Here is a 27,120-nt window from a genome sequence, read left to right as displayed (position 1 = left end):
TGGCCCAATCGCTCAGCGCTGAGCGAAAGACCGAATGAAGCAGCTCACCTACTCGACCTCCTCGTCACTACCGCTTGAACCGTGCACCCAGATTTAGACTTCCGTTGGTCAGGTCTGTAAGGTTCTGGTTGTACTTGTTGTGTTGCGAGTAAAATGGAAACTGAATTGATGTCTTTGTCTGTTTGCTGCTATCCATCTACCCGAGGGCGCCCTCATGGCGCTCGGTCCTAAACATGAAGTGGTTGGCTGAGGCGTGCCGGAGTAGGAGCTTGCGCAACCGGTGAGTATGCAGACGACGACTTGGGCTCTCTGCGTGCGGACTCAACTGATGATGCGGTTGGGTTCTGCTCTTGCACGTGCAGATCATTACACCCCTCCCCCGACTTGAGTGAGTCCCGGCACCTTGAACGTTGAAGTCGCCGAAGTTGAAGTTTGTAGTACCGTAGACCCTCGATGTAAGGAACAGTACCGTGAAAAATCTGTTCAAGAGAATTCCACTAGGCCCGTGCCACTCGATTGCGTTGGCGAAGATCTTTTAGCAGCGCTTGCCAGTGGCTGATGTGTTTGATGTCGCGCTCGCGTTCCCACGTGTTCTCATGGTGAGGGAGCCCGTGCCACTTGACCAAGTACTCAGGTTGGCTGTTGAAGATGCGCTTCTTGATCAGAGCTTCGACAACGTGTAGTGGCTCGCCATCGTCGTCGAAAATCACGGGAGTCGACTTCGGGATCACACGGCCGACGAAGCTATCAGGGTTGCTGTTGTATACCTTGAGCTTGTCGATGTTGAAGCGTGGGCTGATGTGCTTCAAGTTGGCCGGTAGATCGAGCAGCGCAACGTTGCCGTGAAGTTCCAGGATCGGGTACGGACCGATGAAGCGCGGGATGAACTTCCGTGAGCGAAGCGTCGTTTCCGCGGTGGCGTGCGAGATGTTCATGTCCTGCGTCGACAGCAAGGCTAGCTCACCGACCTTGAATGGGTTTGCTGCACGACGCCGGTCGTAGAACTTCTTTTGAGCCTCTTGCGCATCCAACCGATTCTTCCGAGCACGTTCGATCACCTCTTGACGATGCTGAACAAATCGAGACGCGTACTCCACACGAGACCTCGCCACCGGCTGATCGCTCTCCAAACTACCCAATGGGTTCTTAGGGTGACGACCGGTGTCGACGAAGAAGGGCGACAGCTTCGACGAGCTGGACACCAGTGTTGCGTGCGCATACTCAATCATGGGCAGGTGCTCATTCCAGTCGTTGCCATGGTACGAAACAGAGCATCGCAACGAGTCCTCGAGAGTCCGATTCTGACGCTCAGTTTGGCCATTGGCCTGCGCTCGGTGGGCAGTCGTCATCGCTGTCTTGATCTTCATCAGCTGTACCAGTGCTTTCCAGAACTTCGACGTGAACTTCGGGTCCCGGTCGGAGATGATGGTCGATGGGATACCATAATACCGGATGACGTTGTTGAAGAACAGCTTGGCAATGTCTTCCGCAGTCGCCGTGGTGTGCGTCGGGATGTAGACTGGACGCTTTGACAACTTGTCCACCACGACCATGATCGCATCAAAGCCGTCGGACACAGGCAAATGCGTGATGAAGTCAGTCGAGACAACATCCCAACACGCAGCGGGCAACGGGATCGGCTGAAGCTTTCCTGCTCTTCGTCCGGTGCTTGACTTGTACCTCATACATGACTCACAACTCTGAACGTAGGCTTTGATGTCCAGATCCATGCTCGGCCAGAAGTACCACTGTGCCGCAGCAAGCTGAGTGCGACGGATGCATGGGTGCGCCATGGTCGCCGCATCATGCGCGTTGTGAATGACATCGAACCGAAGTTTCCGGTTGTTTGGCACACAGAGGCGGCGTAGGCTGTCGTTGCTCTTCAAATAGATCAACCCGCGAATGATTTCGTACTCTTCCGACGGGCGACCGGACTTCCACAGCGGCTTGAAGACTGAATCTTTGCTGTATGCCTTCTGAAACGCCCGCTTCGTTTGGTTATCCAGTTGAAGTGAGCTTATCACCGTGCTGTCCTCCATCGATGCTGCGATCAATCTCATACGCCACTGTGCCGTGCCTACAACATGTGCCCTTGCGGCTGGCTGTTTGACGGCAAGCATCACGGCTTGATCACGAGTCGGTATGCTTTGGAGCTTCTCCGTAGCCTTAGTACGACGCGATGCCGCGTCGCAAATGTTCGTGCATGTCGGCGACGTCAAACACGCCGTACACACTGCCAGCGGCTCGGGTTCGGTTTCACCAGCCTCCAGTTCCTCCCCCAGACTTGAAGAAGCATCAGGGGGGCGCGATAACGCGTCGGCGACGACATTCAAAGTGCCTGGACGATGGTGCAGCGTGAACAGGAAGGACGCAAAAAAGTCCAGCCAGCGAGCCAGGCGACCAGACAGGCGGGGATGCTGTAGAAACCACTTGCACGCCGAGTTGTCCGTGTACACTTCAAACGAGACTCCATGGAGGTAATGGCGCCAACGGGCGAGCGCTTGTTTGATCGCAAAGAGTTCCTTCTCGTGAACAGGCCAGTTCAGCTCATGCGGACCAAGCTTCTTGCTGAAAAATGCCACGGGGAGATCATTGCCGCCATGCAGCTGAGAGAGGACTCCACCAATGCACGCGTGACTAGCATCCGTTGTCACAATGAACGGCTTGTCGAAGTCTGCAGACGTAGTACCGGTGCGTGCTGGAGCGCAAGCTTGATGGCATTGAAAGCCTGGCACTGACCGTCATCCCATACCCACGCCACATCTTTCTTGACCAAAGAGCTCAGCGGAAGTACCAGTGTCGCAAACTGATGAATGAAGCGACGATAATATCCGGCGAGACCCAAGAAGCGCTGTAGATCCTTGATGTTGCTGGGCTCTGTCAACTCGGCGATGGCTCGAGTCTTGCGAGCGTCCACGTGCAAGCCATCAGCTGAGATGGTGTGGTCAAGGAAGTCGACCGAAGCTTGACCGAAGTCGCACTTATCCGGACGAGCGTAAAGCTTGTGAGCCCGAAGGATTTCACAGACTTGCCGTAAGTGCTCGACGTGATCGGCCATCGACCGCGAGAAGATGCAGATGTCGTCCAGATAAACGACCACGAACAGTAGATGGCTCAGCAGCTTGCGCATCAGGCGCGTCCACGTGCCCGGCATGCCGGCCAGGCCCATAGGCGCCACGTTCCAATGATATATCTCATGGTTTGTCCTGAATGCCGTGTACTGCTTGGACGTCGGAGACATACGCATCTGGTGGTATCCACTGGCGAGGTCGAGAATCGAGAAGATCACTGCTCCCACCATCCGATCAAAGAGCTGCTCGATGTGCGGCAGCGGTATATTGGCAACCTCTGAGGCCGCATTCACCAAGCGATAGTCAATGTCCCATCGAATGGGCATGTGCGGATTGTTCGAATGTAGCCACTCCAAGCGTGATGGGAATTTGCCAGTCGCGGGATCCTTTTTGGGCACGCCAAAGATGTTTGATACCCATGGAGAGTCCGACACTTCGATCCAGTCCTTCTTCAGCAGCTCTGCCACAAAGATGTCCAATGCCTCCTGCTCAACCTTCGAGAGACGGAAGGGGGCGCGGTTGCTGGGCGTCGCACCTGGTTTCAAGACCACTTCGTGCTCGATTGAGTGGCTCGGTGGTAATCCAGGCGGCAACTCTGACGGAAAGACATCGGCGAACTCGTCAAGTACTGCTTGAAGCTGCGACGGCACCGACTTCACCTTGGGCGACGTCTTCACCGTGACATTATACAGTTCGGCGTACTCGTCGGCCTTCACCTTTGTCTCAAACTCTGCCGCCGAGAGGACACACAACGACGATGCCTCCGTGTCGTCATCGCCTTCGTTGTCAAAGATGCGTTGCAATGGCTGACATTCTAGCGCTGTTATCGAGCTTGGCCCCAAAGGCATACTGAAGTAGCCTGCCTTTACACGAGCGTCAAGCTGCTGCCGCAGATTCGGGGGCAGGGGGTGCTGAAGGAACTCAGGTTTCACTTCCACTGAAGCCACTGACGGTCCCGCTACCTCGAGACTGTCGTTCACCGAACTGAAATCATGCACTTAGCGCTTGTTGGGGAACCGCATCACTCCGGTTTGCCAGTCGATAACCGGGTGAACTGCACCAGCCATGGAAGCCCGAGGATCACGTCTTGATTTGTCGACACTTCCCACTCAATGAGGGAAAATCCGTTGAAGTCTCTGCCAGCAAAGCGGATAGTCTCCAAACATTGTTGCGCCGTACGGGCCGGCGTTGTCGTACCGTAAAAGCGCTCCGCCGTGACCTTGGCGGACTCAACGCAGTTTTGGGCGAGGCCAGGGCGCACAATGTTGCGCTCTGCACCGCTGTCGATCAAGATTCCCACTGCCCGCCCGTTCATCGCCCCCTCGAATCGCAACAGTTCTCGATTGGGTGACGGCTCGGTGGCGATGGACACCATGTTCAACTGCAAGCTGTCAATGACCTCGACGTGGTCGTCACGGCTGTCTACGTAGTCGTCTTCGTCTTCGTCGGATACGTCGTCTTCGACAATGCGGCGGAACGAGCCCTGGTTAGCGCGGAATGACCCGCGCCCTTGTGGAGGACGAGATACACCCCGGGGGTTGTTGCGCGCTGGCCTCTTTGGGCACGTGGCCAGGCGATGCCCGGGTTCCTTGCAGTAGAAGCACAGATTACTGCGCAGACACTCGTCGCGAGAAACGAAGCGCGAGCTTCCAATCTCCATCGGTGTTGGCTCCTCGATGCGATGTAACGACTGTTGAAGGCGTTGGCCACCTTGACCTCCGCGGTTCGCATGGGTACGACGCGATCCTACAGTGTGCGTTCGGTCGTACATCAGTGCAAATGAAATCGCGTCCGTCGTGTTTCGGAACTGGCGCAGCTTGACCTCTTGCCTGATCTCTACGACCAACCCCTTCTGAAAATGCATGACCTTGTTGATATCGCTCATGTCCTCTACCTTGCAGATGATGTGCCGGAAGGCCGACACGTAATCTTCGAGGCAGGCGAAGTTGTTCTGGCGTAGGCGTAGGAGCTGGTCGCGCAGGTGCTCTTGGTGATCGGGGGTCGTGAACTCGCTGGTCAGCAGCTCCTCGAACTGCGAGACCGAGTGCAGGAAGTTCCCGTCGTGGGAGACGTACTCGCGGTACCATGCTGCTGTTGGCCCCTTCAAGTTCGCCACCAAGAGTGACAGGGGGCGCTGCTGCGGTGTGTCGGCGCCGTACTTGATGTTCTTCGACTCAAAGTAGAGTTTGGCACTGAAGAGGTAGTCCGCGACGTCGTCGTCCTTGGTGCCGGAGAACTTCGGCATGGAGATGCCCTCGGCACGGTACTCGCGCGTGTCTTGAGAAGTAGAGTCGTGCGACGGTGGTTACTGCTGCTGCTGCGAGGCAGACTGCTGCTGCTGTTGCTGTTGCAGTGTCGCCGCCATCTGGCGCTGCAGCTCCGCTGTCTGCGCCATGAACTGTTGTTGCTCGCGCATCATCGCCGCGAGCGAGGCGAACATCTGCTGCACGCTGTCCGCGTGCTGCATAGCTGCTTCATCCATGTTTGCGCCTACGCTAGTCACGTCGTCAATAGATGGCTGGGGCGCGCAAGCTCCTCAACCAAATCAATCAAAGTTTAAAGTCGCAGGCACTCCCTGGAGCGCTGCTTCCGACAATGTCTGTAAGCCCCAACGAAGTCACAGACGCTCGACCTGGAGCTCTGCTTCCGACAAGTACCAACCACTTGCTCCAGTGTCCCGAAGGAAGCAACTGGTGCAATTCCGTCCGGCGCTAGCTCGAGCCCGCCTCGGAGCACAAAGACTCCTACTACTAAACTCGTAACGGCCACCGACGCAGATGTTACACTCGGCTGCGCACTGTTTGCAAGTGACAGTCGAGGTGACAAGCGGAAGGTCGAGGTGGGTGCCGCGTATGGACACGCGGAAGTAATTGGGCTAAATACACCAATGAGATGTCGACACGAAGTGACGTGTGACAATGTGCGTCGCCACTCCTCCCCCAGAAAGAAAAGGAGCGAGCTCGGCGAAAATGGAGGCCCCGTCGGCGACGAGCGGACGAGGCTGCGGACGAGGTCACGCACGCGGCGCACCCGGAGAAGTTGAACGGCGAGAGGTACAGGTGCAGCACACCGAAGAACGGATGCGAGGAAGACGGCGTGCGCAACGGCAATGCGGGACGGACGAGGCTGGACGGCGTGCACACCGGCGACGCGTGGCGGCACTGGAACTGGAACGAGGACTGGAACTGGAACCGGAACTGGACTGAAGCGCGCGTCGGCTTCGCAAGTGCTACCAAGTGTAAGGTTCTGGTTGTGCTTGTTGTGTTGCGAGTAAAATGGAAACTGAATTGATGTCTTTGTCTGTTTGCTGCTATCCATCTACCCGAGGTCGCCCTCATGGCTCTCGGTCCTAAACATGAAGTGGTTGGCTGAGGCGTGCCGGAGCAGGAGCTTGCGCAACCGGTGAGTATGCAGACGACGACTTGGGCTCTCTGCGTGCGGACTCAACTGATGATGTGGTTGGGTTCTGCTCTTGCACGTGCAGATCATTACAAGGTCGCTGGGACAAGACGGACAAAACAAGCCCGAGGAGGCCGTTAACAGCATCATAGACTCGTCGTCCTTGGGAAGGAGCTTGGCATCTTGTCGGACTCGTTCCCTGATGCGATCTTGTGTGTTGAAGTCGTTGTACATGGCCTTCTTTTACGTCGAACCCGAAAAACGCGTTTCCGACCTCCGTTGCACTGCGGTGGAAACTACTCATTTCCTCTCTTGTGCAAGAATCCATGTGGGGCTAGAGCCGCTTCATTTTCAGTTAATGAGGCTAGCCTCGGTGCGGCTTGAACCGCAATGCAAGCCTAGGCACCCCACATTTAGCCGAGTTGACTGGGAATGAAGTGCTCTGGCCAAACAACAACACAGTACAATCTTTCGTTAGTACCTAGAGCGGTGAACGTGTGAACGAACCGTGCTCCATTGTTCGCCGCCCTCCCGGCAAGCTGCTCCGCCCTCGATCCACCCACAGGCCCCCCTTCGGTTTGATCACGAGTATACCTTGTAAATGACCCGCCACGCACAGCATGATGCCACCCAATGATGGGTGTTCGAGCAATCACTGCTTGCAATTCGTCCACTTTACGGCTGCTTAGATGGTGTCATGCTTGAGCATCTTCGACACGCCATCTCCGCCTATTCCTCCGCTAAACGACCCGGGGGGTTGAGTAGATCGAGCGAGCGTTGCTATACCTGGAGACCCAGCCTAATCAAACATCAGATGCAAATACTTAGCTGAGCACGCTTCAGTCTTCTTCTGGTTAGCCCCCTCAGGCAGCGACTTGTGCCATCGCGCGCCCCACAACAGATAGCGTTGGCGCTGTCGATGCAAGCTGGACGGCCAGCCGGATAAACCGTGTGAACCCTTCTGTGGTGGCCGGTCTTGACTGCTTGACCCGTCCGCTTCGCCGTCTCCGCCACGGCTAAAATTCTGCGTCGCCTACTTGCAAGCGCACATGGTCGAATCGCTCAGCGCTGAGCGAAAGACCGAATGAAGCAGCTCACCTACTCGACCTCCTCGACACTACCGCTTGAACCGTGCACCCAGATTTAGACTTCCGTTGGTCAGGTCGCTGGGACAAGACGGACAAAACAAGCCCGAGGAGGCCGTTAACAGCATCATGGACTCGTCGTCCTTTGGAAGGAGCTTGGCATCTTGTCGGACTCGTTCCCTGATGCGATCCTGTGTGTTGAAGTCGTTGTACATGGCCTTCATTTACGTCGAACCCGAAAAACGCGTTTCCAACCTCCGTTGCACTGCGGTGGAAACTACTCAGCGCTCGCTCTGGTCTCGAAGCGAAATTGTGGGATTCGCGCGCTGTACCAACTGGCTTTTGTTTTGGAGACGCAATGGCCCTATATCTTGTCCAAAGTTATGCTATGGATGCTCTTCACGTTAACGTTTCGCATTATGCACTTTGGTAAGCATTTACCTTAACTACCAAGCTTTGGGTAAAAATTCCCTTCTGACTAAAGTCTGATATTTTTTTTGCTTTCAGGAGCCGATTTTTCCTTTCAATTCCAATGGATCCATCCTAATAGCTAATCAGTTCATCAGTCGGAACAAGGGATAAACTAAATCTATCCCCAGCTCTAGGCAGTAGTTAGTACCAGCGGATTCAATTATAAGCATTAAACTCGCCTGCGCGAGCCTCTCCCCCCCCCGGCGTGAATCCAACTGCGACCAGCTCGCCTACCTTTCAAAGCAGACTCACCACGTTTAAGCGAGCATCCAGGACGCACGCGAGAGTAGGCGCTGGTTCTCCTTCGCTTTCACAGCGCCATGGCAAGCGATCGGTATGGGGACTTACAGTCACACCTCGCCGACATATTCGAGCTGGACCTGTCTATCGTGCCCTCTGGGGTATGGGCGCTGCTGGACACGAAATATGCCTTGGAGTCGGAGGCTGCCAGACACAATGTCCGTAGGGTACTCCGGGACTCATTGCAGGACTGTTGGCGGCTTGGCGTCGTCCTTACTCTTCATGCTATCTGGAAATGGAGGAGCGGTTGCCGAGACCCTGTCGAGGATATGTCGGCGCATCGAGCCATGGCGTTGTTATCGGGGCGTCTAGCACAAGGGTACCTCACGTTGCGAGAACGGGCGCTTGGCTCCCCCGCTGCTCCTCATATCCATCAAGCAGCTCGGCTTGCTCATGCGGTGCTCACGGCCGGCGGCGGCACCACACCCGAATACGCTGCAGGAGCACTGGAGACGTCGAGATTTTTACTTTTCTTCGACGGCGGCTCGAGAGGCAATCCCGGACCGGGTGGCTCGGGGTCGGTGATCATACGGATTGGTGGCCGTGACCTCTCTCCGGTTGTGATGTGGATGGCGAGCGTGTCGTACGCAGCGCACTCCACGACGAATAACGTGGCGGAATACAGGGGGGCTACTAGTGGGCCTTCGGCGAGCGCTGGCGATGAAGCTAACGGGGCTTCATGTGATTGGAGACAGCATTAGTTCGGCCACAAGGCCAGTAACTCAATACACCTCAACGTTATTAAAAAAAAGATTGGAGACAGCAAACTTATCCTCACGCATCTGGCGCGGCGACGCCCTCCCAAGGCTGCTCACTTGCGAGATATTTACGCGCAATGCAGAACTATCGCGGACCAGCTTCAGATCACGTCCTGGACGCATCACCTCCGCCACTTCAAGAAGACGGCTGACAAATTGGCGAACCTCGCGATGGATACCAAACGCAGCATCCAGGTACTTGACACAGACATCGAGCACCTTACCCCGACCTGGTCGTACTCCTCACGAGCGATGTATCACAATGGATTGAAACCCATCTAGACCCGGATGAAGACGGTAGACGGTCGAACTCACTAGGTAACTCTAAGGAGGATGCATGTGCTAGCACCTTCAACGGTACTTAGCAAGCTGACAGAAGATGTGTAGGCTTCTGACAGACGGACATTGGCTTAGTCGTTAGATTTCCTAAATGCCTGTAATGTACCTCACCAAAAAAACTAAAAACTCCTTCGCTTTCACACGGCACGGTTGTTCTCCGTTGCCATTGCCCTCGCTAGTACGTGATAGAGCGGTAGGGGCTGCAGCTTCAGCCTTTTTTTATACCCAAAAGCATTGTCACTCCTGGTTACATGTACTGAACTAAATCCCACAATAGCACCTAAGCAAGATAAGCTGTATGCCCTTCTTGCAAGTGCTGGCTACTTCAGAAGTATGATCGGCCTAGGGCCAACGGCAAGGGTGCTGCCTTCGGACGTGACAACGAGCGGAAATCCCCACACAGCCGCCACGCCTTTGATGACGAAATGGTTCCACGCATGGCACGCCTCTCAACCCTCGCGCTTTGGTGGGAAATACTCGATCGAGCGGATGCTCGCACTGGAAGATTATAATCGCAAGGCGTCTGTGCCTCGTGTTGTTCTGGTCCTTATCCGCTTACCGCTGGTTGTGTTCTTCATTGTGATATGCCAAGAAGCTGTTCCACTCCAGCGGCCAAATGAAGGCTGGAAGGCAAATTACGGCTTCTGGGTCCGTGCGGGTTGTGCTGGTGTTGCTGCGTCGTACGCGGTCACGTCACAGATCGGGCTCTGGTTGAACGTTCGGCCGCTATCTGTAAAGCAGTCGGTAGCGTATCACGTGTACTCTGGTAGCGCCTTTGTTGTTGTAGGAGTGGCAGTAGCGGCGGTGTCGGTGTTTCCAGTGCCCTTCTTCATGCTGGCGGTCTCTCCTCCTTCGGCGCTGGTCTTGGGTGTAGGCTTGCGCGTTGTGCTGGGCACGGAAGAGTGGGAACGCATGTTTTCGTTGCGGAGGAACCTGAGGCAATTTAGTAAAATTATCGTGCTGTCTGGAGTCATGTATGCCGGCTACCCGGTATATCAACTGCTTTTCACCAAGGTGAACCATACGCCGTACGAATTACCTGTTCTTCTCGTGCTCCCCATACCGAGCGCTCGTTATCATTCCGAGATGGAAGGTCTTACTGCTGATAACGTGGGCAGAGCTGTGTCGGGAATACTAGCTTACGCATTGCTGGAGCTCACGTCGTTCGTCGCACTTGCCATTATCACGAAGCGATCTTGTGGGATACGCACGCTGTACCAATTGGCTTTTGTGTTGGAGACCCAGTGGTCCCTGATCGTCTCAAAAGTCATTTTATGGATGCTCTTCACGCTAACGTTTCGCGTTGTACACTTTGGTAAGTTCTTACTTACCTTGGGGTAGACGCTCAATTTTGACAAACTGTTTTTGTTTTTGCTTTCAGGAGCCGATTTCTCCTTCCAATTCCAATGGCTTCGTCCTAACAGCTAAACAGTTCACAAGTCCGAGCCGAAAGGGAAAGTTAAATCCATTTCCAGCTCCTAGTGAGTCCCAGCGCGTCTAATTGTAAGCTTCGAACTCGCCTGTGCGCGCCAAGGACAAGGCTTCCACCTGCAGCATTGAGTGACCACGCGCGTTGCGAGCCATGAATCCCACTGCGACCAGCTCGTCGCCCTTTCGAAGCAGACTCACCACCTTTGCGAACATCTCCAAAGACCATCCAAGTGTGTCACGCTGCAAGAAAACCTGGAGTGGTCTATCGTACCCACTTCCAGCTAATTCCAGTGAGACGAAGGCCATGCCATTGCTGAATCTACGAACACGGGAGATTTCACCTGTCGCTTGGATGTAGACTTTCCGAGGATCAGTCAGGTTATCGGTAACAGCTTGCTCTTGATCTTGTGCAGCCTTCACTCGCGCGGCGGGGCTGTCCATAACAACGAGCTGGTCTCCGAGCTCACTCTTCCTCGTATTCAATTCCGTCTCCAGTCCTAGCCACGTCTCAAGAGCGGCATCTCGGGCGATGGTGTCGGTGCCAGGCTCAGGTTTGGAAGCTTGCTCAGTGGTAGCGAGTGCCGCGATGGCTTGGCGCTTGAAGCAGCAGTAGACGTACACTGGCGTATCTGGGGACTGATTCCGCGTTGCAATAAGCGACTGCACGTCGTAGCCCAGGTCTGGGTGCGTCAGGAACTCCTTCTTCCGCCATTGCTTGCGTGGTGTCAAGCAGACCAGAGACGCACTTTGGCTGGCAGCAGAGCTGCCACAGGCCGGTACGAGCTGGTCCAGAGTGCGGCACAGGAGGCGGAAAAAGGCGGGGCTCTTCTTGGCGCGACCACGGAAACCTCGAAAGAGGAATCCAGCATCCAGGACGCAGGCGAGCGGTGGCGCTGGTTCTCCTTCTCTTTCAAACGACACAGTGATCTTCTCATCTGTTTCGTTGTCGTCTTTCTCGCCAGTGCGCGATAGAGCGAAAGAGGACTGCAACGTGAAGAAGCCGCATGGGTCGAGCTTCAGCGTCTTTTCTTCGTCGTTCGGTTCTGCATCGAGATCCACGCTGCACTTGTGAAGCTGCAGCTTCAGTCGTTTGATACCGCGCTCGCCATTGTCAGCAACACTGAACGGCAGTTCCTCAGCAAGAGAAACCGTGTACACGTTGGTGTAGCCATCACGCAGCAGCAAGCGCACGACTAAGCGCCGTGGGTGCCAACCAAGAGCGAGTACGTGCGTGTCCATTCCGAGATGCGACGCCACAGCCGACGGTACACTGCTCCCCATTGTCTGTTCCTCTGCGATGTACTCTTCCGGAGTCATCGTCGACGCATCACGGGATAGCTCGCCCAACGTGTCGCCGATGAAATCGAGCACGCCATCGTGTCGCTTCCTCAAGTTCTCCACCTGCTGCTCGGTAGTTTTGTCTGCGTGTTCTCCGGTCAAAGTCTCAACATTCACCACCAGCTCTTTGCGCACGCAGCCCTTCATGACACTCGACGCCAACGAGAGATCAGCGTGGGAGGTGTCAACACTGCCAGGAGCATGAGCAGACTCGTCTCCAACCCACAAGCGAATCTACACAAAAGCAACAGAAGAAAAAAAACATTAGACAATGATGAAGAATTATCTGAGCGGCGAGCGCTTACCTCCCGGTGGTCCGAGAGCACGCTGAAGTCGTCGTACACAAGATCTGGGCCGCGGCCAAAGAGAAGCTCCTGCTTGCCGTACCAGTTGCAGCACGGCAGCGTCACGACTCCGCACACCTGCTCCGCCTGCACGGCGCTCAGCGCCTGGTCCAGCGTCACGTGGGCGTGCACCAGAACCACAATTGCCCGCCTCAGGGCGATGCGCACGTTCTCAATCTTGTTGCGAACCACAACGAGATTCGCCACGTCCGCCCACCCCTTCGACCGCTGCAGCACAACAAAGAACAAGAAAGACAAACTATCAGCACCTCAAAACAAAAGAATGCCCAATTTCCCAGCCACGAACCTCGCTCGTCCCCTTCTCCATCGCCGGGTCCACACTGTAACACTTCCACCCTCGCATCCGGAACGCAAACATTGCGGCCGTCCGAGCTGGAAACAAAAGAACAACGAATATGTCAACCAACTACCCCGTACGTGGTAGAGCATTGACCACTGTCCACTCACGAGTGTTGCCGTCTCCCACGACGACGATTCCGTTGTGCTTGCCGTCGCCCTGCAGCTCTTCTCCACTGCTTTTGGGCTCCATGTATCGGCGGACGGCGTTGAACAGCGCCATGCTCTGGGAGTACGAAGAAACATTGAGAAAAATTTGCACCACTATCGCCATCTCATTTTCTCTGATATGGCGAGTGCTCGCTCACCTCTGTGACCTCCTTGGCGTCCGGGAACAAGCCGTGCCGCAGCAGGGCGGGCGCGCAGTGCAGCTTGCCCACGAACTCATTGAGGTACCGCAGCGACACGGGGGGCGTGGAGGCTGAAACTGTTGCAACAGGTGGAGACACGTCTGGAGAAGAGCTGGGCGAAGTTTCAGCGCTGTCCGAGGCCTGGGGCGGATGGCACAGCCGCCAGCGCGAGACGTGTCGGCTCGATGCCATGGTGACCAATTGAGTGGCAGTTGGAGAATTGGTACCCAAATCAGAAATAGGTGTCTTTTTCAATAATCATAATGGTATATTCTCAATTAGAATAAAAGCCTATCGAGTGCAGACAATCCTCTCTGTAGTGATAATCTCGGGAGACCACTTTTATCACTATCCAGAGGCATCACTATCTAGATCTGTACCGGGATGATGGTACAATATCGTTCAAGGTGATAAAGCGTGGTCAAAGCACTACATAAAAGTAGTTGTTGTACTGGAGATGCTAATGTTTACTACTATATGGCGCGAAGCGTGATGATACGCTGGCCACTAGTCAAATATAACTGGGAGGACTGTACAGGCAGCTACAACGTGAAATCAAGTCCAGCGCCCAAACTGATACGATAAATGCACGTTCCAGGATCACAAACATGCCAAGCTTAACAATATGTGCGCGAACCCAAAGAATCTTAGTTCAATCATGGTCACAAGCGACCCAAGTTGTGGTGGAACTTTGCAGGGCATACTTTACAAAATGGACATTCCTATAGTTAACGGTATCTGGATAGTGATAAAGCCTAATCTCGTATCACTAAGCACTATCCGGAGGTAGAGGATGTTTTGACTTGAATTTGTAGACCATCGGTCATCGGGACAGCCTTCATTAGTGCTAATCAGAGGGTATCCCTGTTAGGGATATCACTCCAAAGAGGATTGTCTGTATGTGGTCCTATTTTACGAGCACTGCTCGAAGGCGTTCATTTCCGTTGAATAGTCTGCGTCTGTATCGAGTCTAGCTAGTGCTCGTCTGCTTCCGCTTAGCCTCCTGGAATGCCTCCATACCCTGGATCCACGAGCCTTCGGTCAGTCCCTGCGGACAGTAGGCGCAGGTCACTCCGAGCCTCTGGATGTCCGCCACGTTGCCATACTCGTTGTCAAAGAAGAGCATGTCTTCGTACGGAATGCCGCTGTCCTTCTTGAGCTGCTCGAAGTGCACGCGCTTGTTGCGAGGATAGATGGCTTCATAGTCGATGATGGTCTGCAGCGAGGTCTTGACCACCTCGTCATCATCACCCTCCTCCTCCCCCTCCTGTGCCTCTCCTTCCTCCTCCTCTCCGTCCCCATCAGCAGCTTGGCTTCCACTGCCAATGTCGACGTCCATGAGTCGCATGCAGGTCTTGGCCCACTTGGGCTCCGTCGTCCTCGAAGCGACCGCCACCTCGGTCGTGTCTCGGAACTGCGGGTCCGTCTCCAGGATGCTCAGCACCGTGTGGACGGCCCCGAAGAAGTGCACTTGCTCGCCCTTGCAGTCCGTCACGGCGCCCGTGGTCGGGTTCTTCTTGAACGGAGCCCCCCAGAGCTCGTACATCTCTGGATACCACAAGGTGAAGTCCAGGTCGAACACCACGAGGCGAGGGATGTGGTCCCATTTCCGATGCGCGCTGTGGGACCTGGCAAGGGAGGACCCGGACGTCTTGGCCTTGGCGCGCTTCGCCTTGAGCTTCATTTTCGCTTTGGCGCGGGGCATAACGACCGATGTGAGCTCCCGAAGGTGAACAACTCGATGGGGTGAACAGAACCGTTACACGAACGACTGGCATGAGGGAGATGGCTACATCGAAGCTGTAGCCATCTTCGTAGGGTGTAGCCATCTTCTCCAAGCAGAGGGGCGCCAAAAAACTTTATACTGTACAAGTAGTTTGGTGCAAACTCATCGCAAAAATGAGGAAGTTATTGTGGGGAGTGTAAAGTTGAATCGTTGTTGCAGCTTAGCAGTCGACTACAGTAACCTACCGTAGCAACGAAATGATCCCGTATCTGGCGCTGGTAGTCTGGTTACAGACTCTGCTGCTTCTTGGCGAGCTGGAAGTCCTCCATGCCCTGCAGCCACGACGCCACCGTCAGTCCCTCGGGACAGTGCGAGCACACCACGCCCAGCGCGCTCACGTCGTGCACGTTCTCGTCGTCGTCGTCGTTGAACAACATGTCCTCGAACGCGACGCCGCTCTGCTCCTTGAGCTGCCGGAAGTGCGTCGTCTTGCTGCCCGGGAAGACCGTCACGAAGTCGGCCAGGCTGGCCAGCGTCTGCTTCCCAGCCTCGACGCCGTCCTCGCCGCGTAGCTGCACATCCATGAGTCCGAGCACCTTCTTCGCCGTCTCGACCTCTTCCGTTCGGGACGCCACGCCGATCTTGGTGTCGCGGAACTGCGGGTCCGTCTTGAGCACGCTCAGCACGGCGTGGATCTCCGGGTAGGAGTGCACCTGCCAGCCGATGGCGTCGGTGACGTCCCCCGTGACGGGGTCCTTGCGCAGCTCGTCGGCGTGCAGCTCGTCCATGGCCGGGAACCACATGGTGAAGTCGAGGTCGAAGACCACGAGCTGCGGGACGTACGTCCACCTGCGGAAGGCGCGCGCGGCGTGGTCCGGGTCCTTGGACTCGGTGGAGCGGTTCTTTCCGGGGGCCAGCGCCTTGGGCATGTTGACAATGAAGTAAGAGTGGGGAGTCCGAGGTAAATTAGGGAATGAGTTAGGCCTTGGGACAGCTCATCGATCGTGTCGTGGCCGTCCCAGGTCTCTTCTATCACCGGCTTATGCGTTTGCCAGAAGGTCGCAATTTCGGTCTCCGCAGCACAATCGTGGGGGAGAATGGGGCGAATGGCGCGTGAGCAATGGACGCGCGTCCCCCGCCTCGTGGTGTTCGACCTGGACTACACGCTGTGGGGGCCCTACATCGACGTGTTGAACGGGGGTCCGTTCACGACGACGGATAGTCCGGGCACCGTGCTCGATCGCTACGGGGAAGAGCTTAAGCTGCTGCCGGACGTCGAGAAAGTGCTGAATGTCATCGAGACGGACCCGCAGTTCAGTGGCACGAATGTAGCCATTGCATCGCGCACGGGGGAGATCGACGCGGCGAAGGAGTGTATGGGGCTGCTGAAGGTGAGCATTGGTGGGGAGATAAAGACGCTCGAAAGCATCGCCAGCTTCGTGGAGATCTACCCGACGTGCAAAGTCGCCCATTTCAAGGAGTTCGAGCAGCAGAGCGGCCTGGCCTACGAAGATATGCTCTTCTTCGACGACGAGTATCGCAACATCCAGGACATCAAGAAGCTCGGGGTCACCTGCCAGTACTGCGAAGACGGACTCACTTGGTCATCATGGCTACATGGGATGGAGGCTTACCAGAAATCCAAGAAAAAGTAGGCAAACACTAATCTGCATTAGCTCTCTACAGGCTAATAGCTTAGTGCTCGCACAATGAAAAGTATCGGGAACGGCCGAACGTGTCCTCGTCGTCATCTTGCACTGCTGCGCGCTCTTCCATCAGCAATAGTCGATGTTGCTTGGCTGCTCTAAGCGACATCCCACGAGGCAGCATCGACTGGATGTTCTGCTCCACTGCATCAACAAGACGAAGCTGCTTCATCATGCGCTCAAACGTTGGCGTGATCCATTCCTCTTGCTGTGGAGGGATCACGGATGTCGACGGAATGGGGTTCTCCGGGTCAATGAGGAAGAAGGCCAGGATCTTGCGAATTCCAGGCTTGGCGACGTCCTCCAGCTCGAACGGCTGTACTTGGTGCTGCAGCCAGTTCGGGAACGCCACACAGCGGGACGCTGAGGTCTCTACAGAGCCGAGTACTTGCACCAACAGCTCCTCGTTGAAGAGTCCGTAGATCTCCGCGACTCCGTCGTCATCGCTTTGCTGGTATGGGGGCTCTTCCACCTCCGCGCGGAATGCCAGTCGCGAGCTCTTGATGTTGTCGCTAGCGAGGTAATAGATGCCAGTGCCGACGATTCTCTCTGCTGGCGTGCCCTCGATATGCCACGACCCTCTTTTTATACTGCGGATTCTCAGGCGTAAGGATGATCTCGGCGATTTTCACGATAGCTTGCACAATTTTACCACGTAACGAGATGGGTACAGTCTCTTTCGGCAGCTCCACGACGTCTGGGACTCGAGGACGGCGCGGCAACACCCGCCACGAGTCATGGCTGATCATATCAACGTCGAAAGTTGACTGCGGTTTCCCCATGGATTGGTCGGTGAGCATGCGCTCGAAGAGCGGAACAAAATGAGCGAAGATGGCTTCGATCGAATCGTACAAGTCCGCGTGCTGCTCCGGATGCAAATTGTTGATGTACGACAAGGTGCGTACTCGAATATCCCCGTCTTGCCCAGCCTCACCCCCTTCAGCTACTTGGAAGTCGGTGGGGATCCACTGGTAGTCCGTGTTGCAGCCTGGAGGCTGCTGCACAATTTCCGACCCAGTGAACATCAAGCGATGCATTTGGTCAGCCGGGGTTGTGAACGTCGAAGGGTCCAGCGCACTCGCAGCTTTCACAGTCTCTCCCAATACGCAACAGAAGAGCGACGGGTGGACCAAGTCCAGCACGTGCTTCTCCGAGTGCGGGTGCCAGTCTTTCTCTTCGTCCGGCACATTTTCCAGCCCCGCCACCTCCTTCTTGAATTTTGTCGCTACATTTTCAGGAATCAAATTGTCGCTTATCCATACGCCGTCGATCCCAGCAGGACCAAACACAACTTTAGCCGGATCTAAATCAGTGTTGAGCCCCTCCCTCTCCGCTATCTGCAAGAGAACTTTCATCGTGTAGATCTGCACAGCATGGAGCTCACGATGGATCTTCTCGTAGTGCAGCTTGAGCTTCAGTAGACGATCAGCGCTCAGAAGTTCCGATCCAGACGGCAGCGCCAGCGCTTCCTCGACGCTAACACCTCGACGAACCGCAAGAACGGACTCTACGGCTCGAAGAACAAGCTCTGAGTCGTCTAAGGCACGCGCGCAAGCGACTGCTTCTCCAGTGGAGTGAAGTGTCCACTCTTCGACAGGAATTTTACTCAGCTTCTCGTGCAGCAGAAGCTGGTTGAGCGTCCATTTCACCATAGGATAGGACTCCTGTGCGTCCACCTCCTGCTTTAGCGCTCGCATCTTCTTCTTCTCCTCCTCGGACAACTCGCTACTGCCTTCGTCGTCAACTACAGCATCATTCTCTTGTTTCTCTTCGGTCTTGTCTCCTTCCTCCTCGTCTTCTTCTTCAAAATCCTCCACATCGCTGAACTCCTCCTCCGACTCCTCGTCCATCCCAAACTCCGTGACGATTCCTTTCATCCATTCGCACTTGGCGCGTTTGTCAGCTCCACCAGGCTCGTGCAGCAGGTCGTTGAGGGAGTCAGTGGGCGCTTGGCCGTGGCTCCAGTTGGGCAAGGACTGGTCGAATGCCTCGAACAGAAGCTACTGCTCCACCTCGCTCATCCATTTCTTGCGGATCTCCGGGTCTTGGCTCTTGACCCACCACCGAGGCTTCTGCAGGATGCTGGCGATCGCCTGCTGCACGTTGAGCTCCAGCAACGGTCGCGGCTCCATCTTTGGCGAATGTCCAATTTGCCAGTGCAAGTAAGTCCAGACCTTTCGCAGTGAACACGAAGGAAAGATGATAGCAGCACAGTCATATTGGATACTAGCTAACCTCATTCCGACAGATGTGTACGTTTAATTGCCAGTTAGTGCTCGCACAACGAGAAATAGCGAGGGTTGCCGTCCCTTTCATCTTCGTCGGGCTCAGGCACAGCGCGCTCTTTCATGAGCTTCAGCCGATGCCGTTTAGCCTCTTGCCAACTCAGTCCTCGGGGCAGCATCGAGCGAATGTTCTGCTCCACTACGTCGAGGTCCGTGAAGTTCATTGGCGTCTCCATCCATTCTTCTTGTTGTGGCGGGATAATGGACGTCGAAGGGATTGAATTATCCGGGTCAACGAGGAAGAAGCCCAGGATTTTGCGAGCTCCGGGCTTTGTTGGGTCGTCCAGCTCGAACGGCTGGACTTGGTGCTGTAGAGTGTTGGGGAACACCACACAACGAGCCTCCAGGGTCTCAACTGAGCCTAGTTCCTGGACCAATAGAGAATTGCTGAATAGTCCGTAGATCTCTGCGACTCCCTCGTCGTCGTTCTGCTGGTAAGGGGGCTCTTCAACTTCAGTACGGAAGGACAAGCGCGAGTTCTTGACGTTCTCGCAGCTGAAGTAGTAGATGCCGGTACCAACGATCCTCTCTGCTGGGGATCCCTCAATGTGCCAGCTTCCCCCTCTATACTTCGGCTTCTCTGGGGTCAAAATGATCTCAGCAATCTTCACGATGACCTGCAGTTGTTTCCCACGAAGAGAAACTACCGCGGGATTATTCGGTAGCTCCTTCAGTGCGGGGATTTTGGGGCGTGGAGGGAGCTCGCGGTACGTATCGTGGCCCTGCATGTTGACTCGAAATGCAGATCGCGGCATTCCTTCTTCTTGATCGCCCAGCATCCGCTCGAACAACGGTACGAAGACACCAAAGATCTTCCCGATTGTGTCGTACAGATCTGCGCGTTGCTCCGGGTGTAAGTTGTTGATGTACGACAGGATTCGCAGGTTGGCGACATTTTTTCCAGGTTCTCCGCCGTCATTTACGAAGAAATTCGTTGGAATCCACTGGTAGTTCGTATCGCAGCCTTGCGGTCTCTCCACAGTCTCCGACCCAGTGAACATCAGGCGGTGCATTTGTTCTGCGGGGGTTGTGAAAGGCAAAGGGTCCAGAGCACTCGCAGCTTTCAGCGTTTGCCCGAACACGCAGCAGAACAGCGCAGGATGCACCAGGTCAAGCACCTGCTTCTTCGAGTGAGGGTGCCAATCCTTCTCTTCCTCTGGCACGTTCTCCAATGCCGCCACTTCTTGCCTCAATTTCGCTGCAACTTCGTCCGAAACGATGTTGTCGCTGATCCAAACACCGTCGACCCCAGCAGAGCAGATCACAACTTGAGCTGGATCCGTCGTGGCGCTCAGCTTGGCTCTGCTCGCCACCAGCTCCAGATACCTTTTAATATAGCTCTGGACAGCGCTCAGCTCGTGGTGAATCTTCTCGCAGTGCAGCTTGAGCTTCAATTTGCGATCTTCTGACAAAAAGTCCGACCCAGGAGCAAGAGGAAGCGCGTCCTCGGTGCTCACACCTCGACGTACTGCAAGGACAAACTCGGCCGCTCGATACGCTAGAATCGGGTCAGCCACAGACCGAGCAGCTCTAACAGCAGACTGGGCCGCCTTATTCGGCCAGTCCTCGACTGCAACGGCACTCAGTCGCTCGTGGAGTACAAGCTGGTTGAACGTCCATTTCAGCGCTGGATAGGACGACTGCGACTCGACTTGTTTCTCCAGAGCGCGGAGTCTCTTTTCCTCATCGTCGGACCCAGCGTCTTCTCTTTTTCGCTTCTTTGTTGCATTTGCTCCTTCGGTTCCCTCTTGATCCTCTTCTTCTTCCTCCTCCTCCTCCTCGTCTTCTTCGTGCGCTTCACCTTTCCTGAAGTCCGTGACAACTTCCCGAAGCCATTTTCTCAGCTTCTCGTGGGTCTCGTGCTTCTCGTGCTTCTCGGCACCCATTTCCTTGGCCACGAGCTTATCCAGAGCGTAGAGCGGCCCTCGACCTTGAGACCAGCCTGTTAACGACTGCTCGAACGTCTTGAGCAGCAGCTGCAGCTCCACCTCTCTCAGCCACCTGGATCGTATCTCGGAGTCGCTCCACTTGACCCACCACCGAGGCTTCTGCAGGATGCTGGCGATCGCCTGCTTCACATTGAGCTCCAGCAACGGTCGCGGCTCCATGACCGCAAGAAGATCTTTGGCGATTGTGGCAATGCTGCACGACCACCGGGACGTTTGAAGGAAGGAAGTAATAATGTTTGAAAATGTAACTAGCATGTTTTTAGTCGCAACCTTAAGACTTCCTCCCATATAGTGCTCTCACAACGAGAAATAGCGAGGGTCGTTGAGCTTTTCGTATTCATCAGGCTCAGGCACAGCGCGCTCCTTCATGAGCTCCAGTCGATGCTGTCTCGCTTCTTCTAGCGTCATCCCTCTGGGCAGCATCGATCGGATATTCTGCTTCACTCCATCAACGACTACGAAATCCACGGCCGCCTCCAGCCATTCCTCTTGCTGCGGCGGGATAACGGAAGTCGAAGGGATGGGGGTCTTTGGATGAACGAGGAAGAACGCCAGGCTTCGTTGAGTCTTTGAGCTTGAACGGCTGCACTTGGTGCTGCAGAGTGTTGGGGAACACCAATCAGCGCGACGCCAACGTCTCGACTGACCCTTGCAATTGGACGAGTAGTTCGGTGCTGATGAGACCGTAGATCTCTCCAGCCCCGTTGTGGTCGTTATACTGACAGTATGGCTCCTTCACTTCGGCTCGAAAGGCCAGGCGGGAGTTCTTGATGTTCTCGCAGCCGAAGTAGTAGATGCCAGTCCCTACGACCCTCTCAGCTGTCGATCCCTCAATGTGCTAGCTTCCCCCTCTGTACTTCGGCTTCTCAGGGGTCAAAATGATCTCCGCAATCTTCACGATTACCTGCAATTGCTTCCCACGAATAGATACTGGCATATTCTGGTTTGGCAACTACTTCAGAATGGGGATTTCGTGGCGTGGAGGAAGCTCTTTGGATACTATGTGGCTGTGCATATCGTCGCGAAAGTTAGACCACGGTCTTGGTTGCTCTTGATCACCCAACATTCGCTCGAACAAAGGTACAAACCGACCGAAAATCTTCCCAATGGAGTCGTACAAAGCCGCATGTTGCGCTGGATGCAAGTTATTGATGTACGATAACACTCGCACTGGAACATATCCATCTTCTCCAGGCTCACCTGCGTCAGCGACTTGGAAATCCGTCGGGATACATTGATAATCCGTGTTACAAGCCTGAGGCTTCTCAACAGCCTCCGATCCAGTGAACATCAAGCGCTGCATTTGCTCCACAGGCGAGCTTGACGACGCTGGTTCCGGCGCACTAGAGGCCTTCAACGTTTGCCCGAACACACAGCAGAAGAGCGACGGATGCACCAGGTCAAGCACTTTATCCTCCGAGCGAGGATGCCAGTCCTTCTCTTCGTCCGGCGCATTCTCCAGCACTGCCACCTCAGCCTTGAATTTCATCGCAACTTCATCCGAAACGAGGTTGTTGCTGATCCGTACGCCGTCGATTCCAGCAGGACAGATCACAACTTGAGCAGGGTCCGTCGTGGCTGTCAGATTCATTCTCCTTGCCAGTAATTTGATATACTTCTTGATGTAACTCCGAGCAGCGCAGGCTTTTGCAGGATGCTGGCGATCGCTTGCTGCACATTGAGCTCCAACAGTGGCCGCGGGTACATTACAGGCATCCGTTCCATCAGTGAAGAAGAGTAAAAATCTTTGTGCCGACTTTTAAACAGAAAAGAATATGCACTTGGGAATCGAGGAGATGTCATTCGACCAGACAAGGAAGTATTGTGATCAACCTCATTTTTGATTGAAGTTCATAAGCATTTTCACTGCATTCTACTGCTATTGGCCACACTAACCACGTAAGACTGTGTAACTCGGGACTAGGTCGAGTTCGAGGTAGTCATGTCATAATAAAGAAACTTCCTTAGAGCGAGAGGATCTCGCTGTCCCAGACGGCCGGTTCTGGTGCCGTCGAAGTAGCGACTGAAGCGCTGATCGTCCCAAGACTGAGCCAGAGCGGGTCGTCATCGGAGAACGCTGCGAGTCCAGTGAGGAGGGGCTCCTCGCAGTCCATCGTGAGCGGCTGGAACTCGTCCAGGAACTCCATCGTCAGCGCCCGCTCCACCTCATCGTCAAGGTCACTGACCGCCGACTCTTCCTCCAGCTTTGACTCTGTCGGAACCTCGAAGCGGATGCAGTCGACGGTCGTGGGGGAGCACGGCAGCAGCTCGTCGAGCTTGGGGATGCCGACGGTACTGAGCTTGAGTTGCTTGAGCTTGCGGCGCTCGATCTTCTGGCGGTACTTCTGCGCGTGAGTCATGGCTTGCCGTGTTGACCGGGTGCCAACGTGATTGGCGATGACCTTCCACGGGCCCGACGGGTACATCTCGAGGGCCTCGAGGAACCGCTCGTGCTCCTCCGAGGTCCAGAGCAGGCGACTGCGCTCGTTCAGGCGCTTCTTGGACTTCTCCCGGGCGAGACGAGCGCGTCTCCGCGCCGCCGTCACCTTCTCAGCTGAGCGCGGGGGGATGCGGATGAGCTGGTTGCCATCGTGGAAGAAGCCGTTCTGCACGACGGACGAGATGGTCATAGTTTGGGTGAATGGGGTGGAGTCACTGCAGCTTTTGTGAGGGTGCGAGTGCTAGGACGCTAAATGGGAAGTGAGCTCCCTGCTTCAATGTGCAACCTCATTGGCGTCGTCGAGGCGCTTCAACTGCATTGGAGGATACGCTCGTGTTTGGTTGCCGCCGCTGGTCGGTCGCCCGATCATCGGCGCAGTGGAAACTTTCCTGATACATTGCGGTGAGCCCGGCCGAGCCACTTGATACTATCAAGTTGATAGATGCTCCAGGGCGTGGGTGGGAGAGACCGAGCGGTCGTCGGTCGGAAAAGCCCAGCGCTTTGAATGGTTGGACACTGGGTGGGAGGTGGTCGCCCCGGGTTCTATGGCTCGCGGAGAGTAAACCCACGATGCAGTAGAGGGGATGTACTGGGTGTAAGCATTCGCGTGGGTCTTTTACGACGCTTGTCATAAAACGGCCCCATCGGGGCTTAACGCAGCCATTTGATTGAAAAACGGATTTTTAGATACAAAAACCAAGTGAGTCGCCGACGGACGCGCTGGTCGGCGCTGCAGCTCCACATGAGCTCGGGCACCACTTGAATCAAAAGTGCACATAGCGATACGAACGGAGACGATCCCAAAGGGTGCCGACAACGGACGATGCTGCTACCACCGAATTTAGACGGGCATTATTTGACCATTTAGGGTGCGCCGCTGTTTTCAAAACACGTATCGAAATGTTACCCATTAACTAGGGGAAAACTATTTTATCTTCGTTCTTGTGTATGCAAAATACACCATTGAGATTCAGTCTTTTCGGAACGATTCTAGATTTGGGAATCGTGGGACTTAGCGGATTTTGTGATGGTTGAAATTAATTTTGGTGCAATATTTTCGGTTACACCAAAATTAATACCGAAATCAAATGATATGTATATTGAAGTTGAAGTCACCCTCTCATCCCTCTCAAGCTGCCTCTTTGCCCAGGAAAGCAAGAGCTTTCTGCAGATAGCGCAGCAGGTACGGCAGCAACCTGTAGATGCAGTCATCCCACGAAGCGTCGCAAAGCAGCATCTCCAGAACTGCGATGCACCACACGCCACAGGAACTGTTGTCCTGCTGAGTGCACCACTCCACCTTCTCGTAGTTCACCATGCCACCTAGCTGAAACACCCCTTCAATCACGGTCCGCACGCTTTTTTCAATGACGGTGTAGTTGCTTCGACTTTGTAGAGGGTCGAACATAAAGCATGTCGCCGTCTTCGTGCCCTTGGCGACCGTCCTGTCGATTAAAAACGCCACCCAGTACCGCTCGATGTGAATGATTCCAATGACACGCTTGTTCTTAGGGTCGCTGGCCCCGAATCCTGCCGCGGTCCTGCGTTTTTGCTCCGGCAACGCAAAGTCGTGATAGCTGGGGCTGATGATGCCTACGTCCGGGTAAGCGTCGCGCAAAGCCATCAGCGACACCAAGATGGACGTGGTATGCAGCCACAGATTCTCACGGAAGTCCAGCAGTTGGTGTCCGTTCACACATTCACCGGGCACGCGATTTACGCTCAGATTGAGCGTTTCGACGTAAGCCTTGTGCTCGTTCTGCAATACACAAGATATTTTGTTAGTTTTGGTACATCATCAGTTCAAATGCTGTGAATTGTTTTTTATTGTAGTTGCCCTCGTGTCCGTGAACGGCTCGCGAAGGTCTGCAACACGCCACTCCACCTCGTCAATCCACTTTGTAGTGCGCATCACCAACGCAAATCGCTGACGCGCCTCCAGGATGCTTGCCATAGCGTCCAGCTGATCAAATGTAGCGTAGCCGTAGTCTGGCCAGTAGGCAAGAAGGTCGATGTCCTGCCTTATCTTGATAGCGTCAATAGCCTCCGTCACAATGGGTAGCGGAGGGATACCCTTGATAAACGGAATGTCTTGGTCGATCTTGAAGGCTCGGACGGACAGCGGCCCGGTAACATCAACTTGGGGCAGTACAAGCGCGCCAATCATAGGCTTTGAGTGGAATAGACTGTAGGGTCCGTCAAGCAAAGCGGCAACATCATCGAATGAAACCAATTTTCCCACTTTTCGTTGGTGGTACTTAGCTGCCAGTTCCAATGCAGCTTCACGGTCTTGTTTAGCTTGGGCACGCTTTCGCTGAGCCTTGGCCATTCCATTGATCACTGGACGCTCCGCAAACGTCCACGTGACTGCCTTCGGGCGTTCTTCTGACGGCTTTCTCGATTCGGTGGAGACTTGTGTGGGTTCGGTAGAATCTTGTAAGGTTTGGTCGGAGGGTGTAGCGTTGCCATCTTCCTCTGCTTCCGCACCCGTTTGAGTTTCACCATCAGCGGCCACATCGACTTCAACAGCAGTGCTGCAGGACTCCTCCTCACTTCTTTCGATTCCGCCAGTATCTTCAACTTTGGTGGTTTCCTTTGCTCTGGAGGTCACTAGAGAAAGCCCCGTGAATACCGGAACCTCGCGCTCTGCAAAGGCAACCACGTCGCCGGAGTTGAGCGCTTCGTAGAAATCCTGAAGCCACTTCAGCGCGATCCGAAATGTGGGTGTAGATTGAAGTGCCATTCTTGCAATGATCTTCTCCGTTGTTGCCTTGGCTTCGATGTACATCGCAGCCCCCGACAAAGCTCGCTCCTTCGCTCGAGACGGACAGCTCCCTTGCTTCAACCCTCCACACGGAATTTCTCCCCAGTCGATGTTGTTTTCTGGACTCTGCACAATCCATCGTGTAGGGAAACAGTGCATCGGGGGCAGTACTGTTTCGAAGTTGGACGTGCTCCGGACGTACATCACGTGGTGGCAGGGTAGCAAGCAGGTCTTCATGAAGATACAGTTGCAGGAGTTCGCCTGTACAGCACAGATTACATGTCAGTCGTCAATACCAAAGATAACTGAATAGACCAAAAGTATACCATAACTTGAATAGCTTACCCTCGTGTTGACTTCATGCACTTCTCCAGACCTTGGGCTCGTGACAGTGGCTCGTCCTGGTGTGTTCAGCTCAACCGTGTAGTCTGCGTTCGGACCGGTTGCCAAGGTGTGCTGTTTGGCGACCAATTCGAAGGCAAACGGGCTCACCTGCAAAGCCAGCAGCGTCAGCTTGCGGTCCTCCGAATCCCGCGAAGGCCGGCTCCTAATTTGATGGTATGCTGCGAGATACTGCTCTTCGGCATAGTGCTGCAGCGTCATCAGCGTAGACAGGCGTTGGTCGATAGTGAAGGAGTCGTTAATAACATCCTTTATCTTCCCCCACTTGGACTCGATCCTATTGTTGGTGTTGTTCGTCAGGTGCGGCGTGTTGCCGCGCTTGTAGGAAACCCACTCGTCCTGGTTACTGTCCCAGTTTGCCATGAACGTGCGGTACAACTCGTGTGATGTATCGCCTCCAAGCAACTCCAACACAGCTCCTTTTGCATCTTCATACTCGTCCTCGTTGCTTGCGTACACCATCAACCGCATCAGGCTCTTCACCGACTTCTTCACCGATGGCGCCAGACGTGCAGCCTGCTTCTTCAGCTAGGTAATCACATGCCACTGACACAAGAGTTGCCGAGCGTCGGGCAGCTCTTCTCGCAGAACTTCTTAGCCTTGTC

General features: G+C 54.8%; 17 protein-coding genes across 17 annotated transcripts; 4 read left to right on the top strand and 13 right to left on the bottom strand.

Annotated features, from left to right (window-relative positions):
• Positions 1-3,253: 3,253 nt before the first annotated feature.
• PHYSODRAFT_405893 (hypothetical protein) lies at positions 3,254-3,598 on the bottom strand (the record flags this gene model as incomplete). The annotated part of the gene is made up of 2 exons (XM_009523923.1): positions 3,254-3,421; positions 3,470-3,598. Coding segments are annotated over 2 exons (297 nt in total), but the record flags the coding sequence as incomplete, so codon positions are not given.
• A 494-nt stretch (positions 3,599-4,092) lies between these two features.
• PHYSODRAFT_497329 (hypothetical protein) lies at positions 4,093-5,316 on the bottom strand (the record flags this gene model as incomplete). The annotated part of the gene is made up of 4 exons (XM_009523922.1): positions 4,093-4,511; positions 4,602-4,761; positions 4,822-5,040; positions 5,143-5,316. 4 exons carry the CDS (start codon positions 5,314-5,316, stop codon positions 4,093-4,095), a joined length of 972 nt encoding a protein of 323 aa, XP_009522217.1.
• A 60-nt stretch (positions 5,317-5,376) lies between these two features.
• On the bottom strand, positions 5,377-6,409 carry PHYSODRAFT_327746 (hypothetical protein; the record flags this gene model as incomplete). The annotated part of the gene is made up of 3 exons (XM_009523921.1): positions 5,377-5,566; positions 6,093-6,300; positions 6,394-6,409. The coding sequence occupies 3 exons, from the start codon at positions 6,407-6,409 to the stop codon at positions 5,377-5,379; spliced, it is 414 nt and encodes a 137-aa protein (XP_009522216.1).
• Positions 6,410-8,346: 1,937 nt separating this feature from the next.
• On the top strand, positions 8,347-9,027 carry PHYSODRAFT_489050 (hypothetical protein; the record flags this gene model as incomplete). Its single annotated transcript, XM_009523920.1, has 1 exon — positions 8,347-9,027. The coding sequence occupies one exon, from the start codon at positions 8,347-8,349 to the stop codon at positions 9,025-9,027; it is 681 nt and encodes a 226-aa protein (XP_009522215.1).
• A 66-nt stretch (positions 9,028-9,093) lies between these two features.
• Positions 9,094-9,279, top strand: PHYSODRAFT_408019 (hypothetical protein; the record flags this gene model as incomplete). The annotated part of the gene is made up of 1 exon (XM_009523919.1): positions 9,094-9,279. A coding segment is annotated over one exon (186 nt), but the record flags the coding sequence as incomplete, so codon positions are not given.
• A 549-nt stretch (positions 9,280-9,828) lies between these two features.
• Positions 9,829-10,485, top strand: PHYSODRAFT_373083 (hypothetical protein; the record flags this gene model as incomplete). The annotated part of the gene is made up of 1 exon (XM_009523918.1): positions 9,829-10,485. A coding segment is annotated over one exon (657 nt), but the record flags the coding sequence as incomplete, so codon positions are not given.
• A 194-nt stretch (positions 10,486-10,679) lies between these two features.
• PHYSODRAFT_558296 (hypothetical protein) lies at positions 10,680-13,435 on the bottom strand (the record flags this gene model as incomplete). Its single annotated transcript, XM_009523917.1, has 8 exons — positions 10,680-11,599; positions 11,657-11,784; positions 11,914-12,237; positions 12,313-12,426; positions 12,498-12,764; positions 12,844-12,929; positions 13,005-13,119; positions 13,202-13,435. 8 exons carry the CDS (start codon positions 13,433-13,435, stop codon positions 10,921-10,923), a joined length of 1,947 nt encoding a protein of 648 aa, XP_009522212.1. The 3' UTR covers positions 10,680-10,920.
• Positions 13,436-14,213: 778 nt separating this feature from the next.
• Positions 14,214-14,927, bottom strand: PHYSODRAFT_327744 (hypothetical protein; the record flags this gene model as incomplete). Its single annotated transcript, XM_009523916.1, has 1 exon — positions 14,214-14,927. One exon carries the CDS (start codon positions 14,925-14,927, stop codon positions 14,214-14,216), a length of 714 nt encoding a protein of 237 aa, XP_009522211.1.
• Positions 14,928-15,256: 329 nt separating this feature from the next.
• Positions 15,257-15,898, bottom strand: PHYSODRAFT_497769 (hypothetical protein; the record flags this gene model as incomplete). The annotated part of the gene is made up of 1 exon (XM_009523915.1): positions 15,257-15,898. The coding sequence occupies one exon, from the start codon at positions 15,896-15,898 to the stop codon at positions 15,257-15,259; it is 642 nt and encodes a 213-aa protein (XP_009522210.1).
• A 177-nt stretch (positions 15,899-16,075) lies between these two features.
• On the top strand, positions 16,076-16,624 carry PHYSODRAFT_327742 (hypothetical protein; the record flags this gene model as incomplete). Its single annotated transcript, XM_009523914.1, has 1 exon — positions 16,076-16,624. The coding sequence occupies one exon, from the start codon at positions 16,076-16,078 to the stop codon at positions 16,622-16,624; it is 549 nt and encodes a 182-aa protein (XP_009522209.1).
• A 40-nt stretch (positions 16,625-16,664) lies between these two features.
• PHYSODRAFT_494415 (hypothetical protein) lies at positions 16,665-17,072 on the bottom strand (the record flags this gene model as incomplete). Its single annotated transcript, XM_009523913.1, has 1 exon — positions 16,665-17,072. A coding segment is annotated over one exon (408 nt), but the record flags the coding sequence as incomplete, so codon positions are not given.
• A 1,872-nt stretch (positions 17,073-18,944) lies between these two features.
• Positions 18,945-21,068, bottom strand: PHYSODRAFT_488630 (hypothetical protein; the record flags this gene model as incomplete). The annotated part of the gene is made up of 3 exons (XM_009523912.1): positions 18,945-19,932; positions 19,960-20,286; positions 20,899-21,068. 3 exons carry the CDS (start codon positions 21,066-21,068, stop codon positions 18,945-18,947), a joined length of 1,485 nt encoding a protein of 494 aa, XP_009522207.1.
• A 138-nt stretch (positions 21,069-21,206) lies between these two features.
• PHYSODRAFT_327739 (hypothetical protein) lies at positions 21,207-22,500 on the bottom strand (the record flags this gene model as incomplete). Its single annotated transcript, XM_009523911.1, has 3 exons — positions 21,207-21,504; positions 21,557-21,728; positions 22,002-22,500. 3 exons carry the CDS (start codon positions 22,498-22,500, stop codon positions 21,207-21,209), a joined length of 969 nt encoding a protein of 322 aa, XP_009522206.1.
• Positions 22,501-22,730: 230 nt separating this feature from the next.
• PHYSODRAFT_558285 (Myb-like protein) lies at positions 22,731-23,539 on the bottom strand (the record flags this gene model as incomplete). The annotated part of the gene is made up of 1 exon (XM_009523910.1): positions 22,731-23,539. The coding sequence occupies one exon, from the start codon at positions 23,537-23,539 to the stop codon at positions 22,874-22,876; it is 666 nt and encodes a 221-aa protein (XP_009522205.1). The 3' UTR covers positions 22,731-22,873.
• A 939-nt stretch (positions 23,540-24,478) lies between these two features.
• On the bottom strand, positions 24,479-25,090 carry PHYSODRAFT_496038 (hypothetical protein; the record flags this gene model as incomplete). The annotated part of the gene is made up of 1 exon (XM_009523909.1): positions 24,479-25,090. A coding segment is annotated over one exon (612 nt), but the record flags the coding sequence as incomplete, so codon positions are not given.
• A 102-nt stretch (positions 25,091-25,192) lies between these two features.
• PHYSODRAFT_380276 (hypothetical protein) lies at positions 25,193-25,678 on the bottom strand (the record flags this gene model as incomplete). The annotated part of the gene is made up of 1 exon (XM_009523908.1): positions 25,193-25,678. A coding segment is annotated over one exon (486 nt), but the record flags the coding sequence as incomplete, so codon positions are not given.
• A 984-nt stretch (positions 25,679-26,662) lies between these two features.
• Positions 26,663-27,040, bottom strand: PHYSODRAFT_430265 (hypothetical protein; the record flags this gene model as incomplete). Its single annotated transcript, XM_009523907.1, has 1 exon — positions 26,663-27,040. A coding segment is annotated over one exon (378 nt), but the record flags the coding sequence as incomplete, so codon positions are not given.
• Between the last annotated feature and the right edge of the window lie 80 nt (positions 27,041-27,120).

This window comes from Phytophthora sojae, assembly GCF_000149755.1.
Source record: "Phytophthora sojae unplaced genomic scaffold PHYSOscaffold_3, whole genome shotgun sequence".
Classification (NCBI taxonomy): Eukaryota; Oomycota; class Peronosporomycetes; order Peronosporales; family Peronosporaceae; genus Phytophthora; species Phytophthora sojae.
This window is presented reverse-complemented; position numbering and strand designations above follow the sequence as displayed.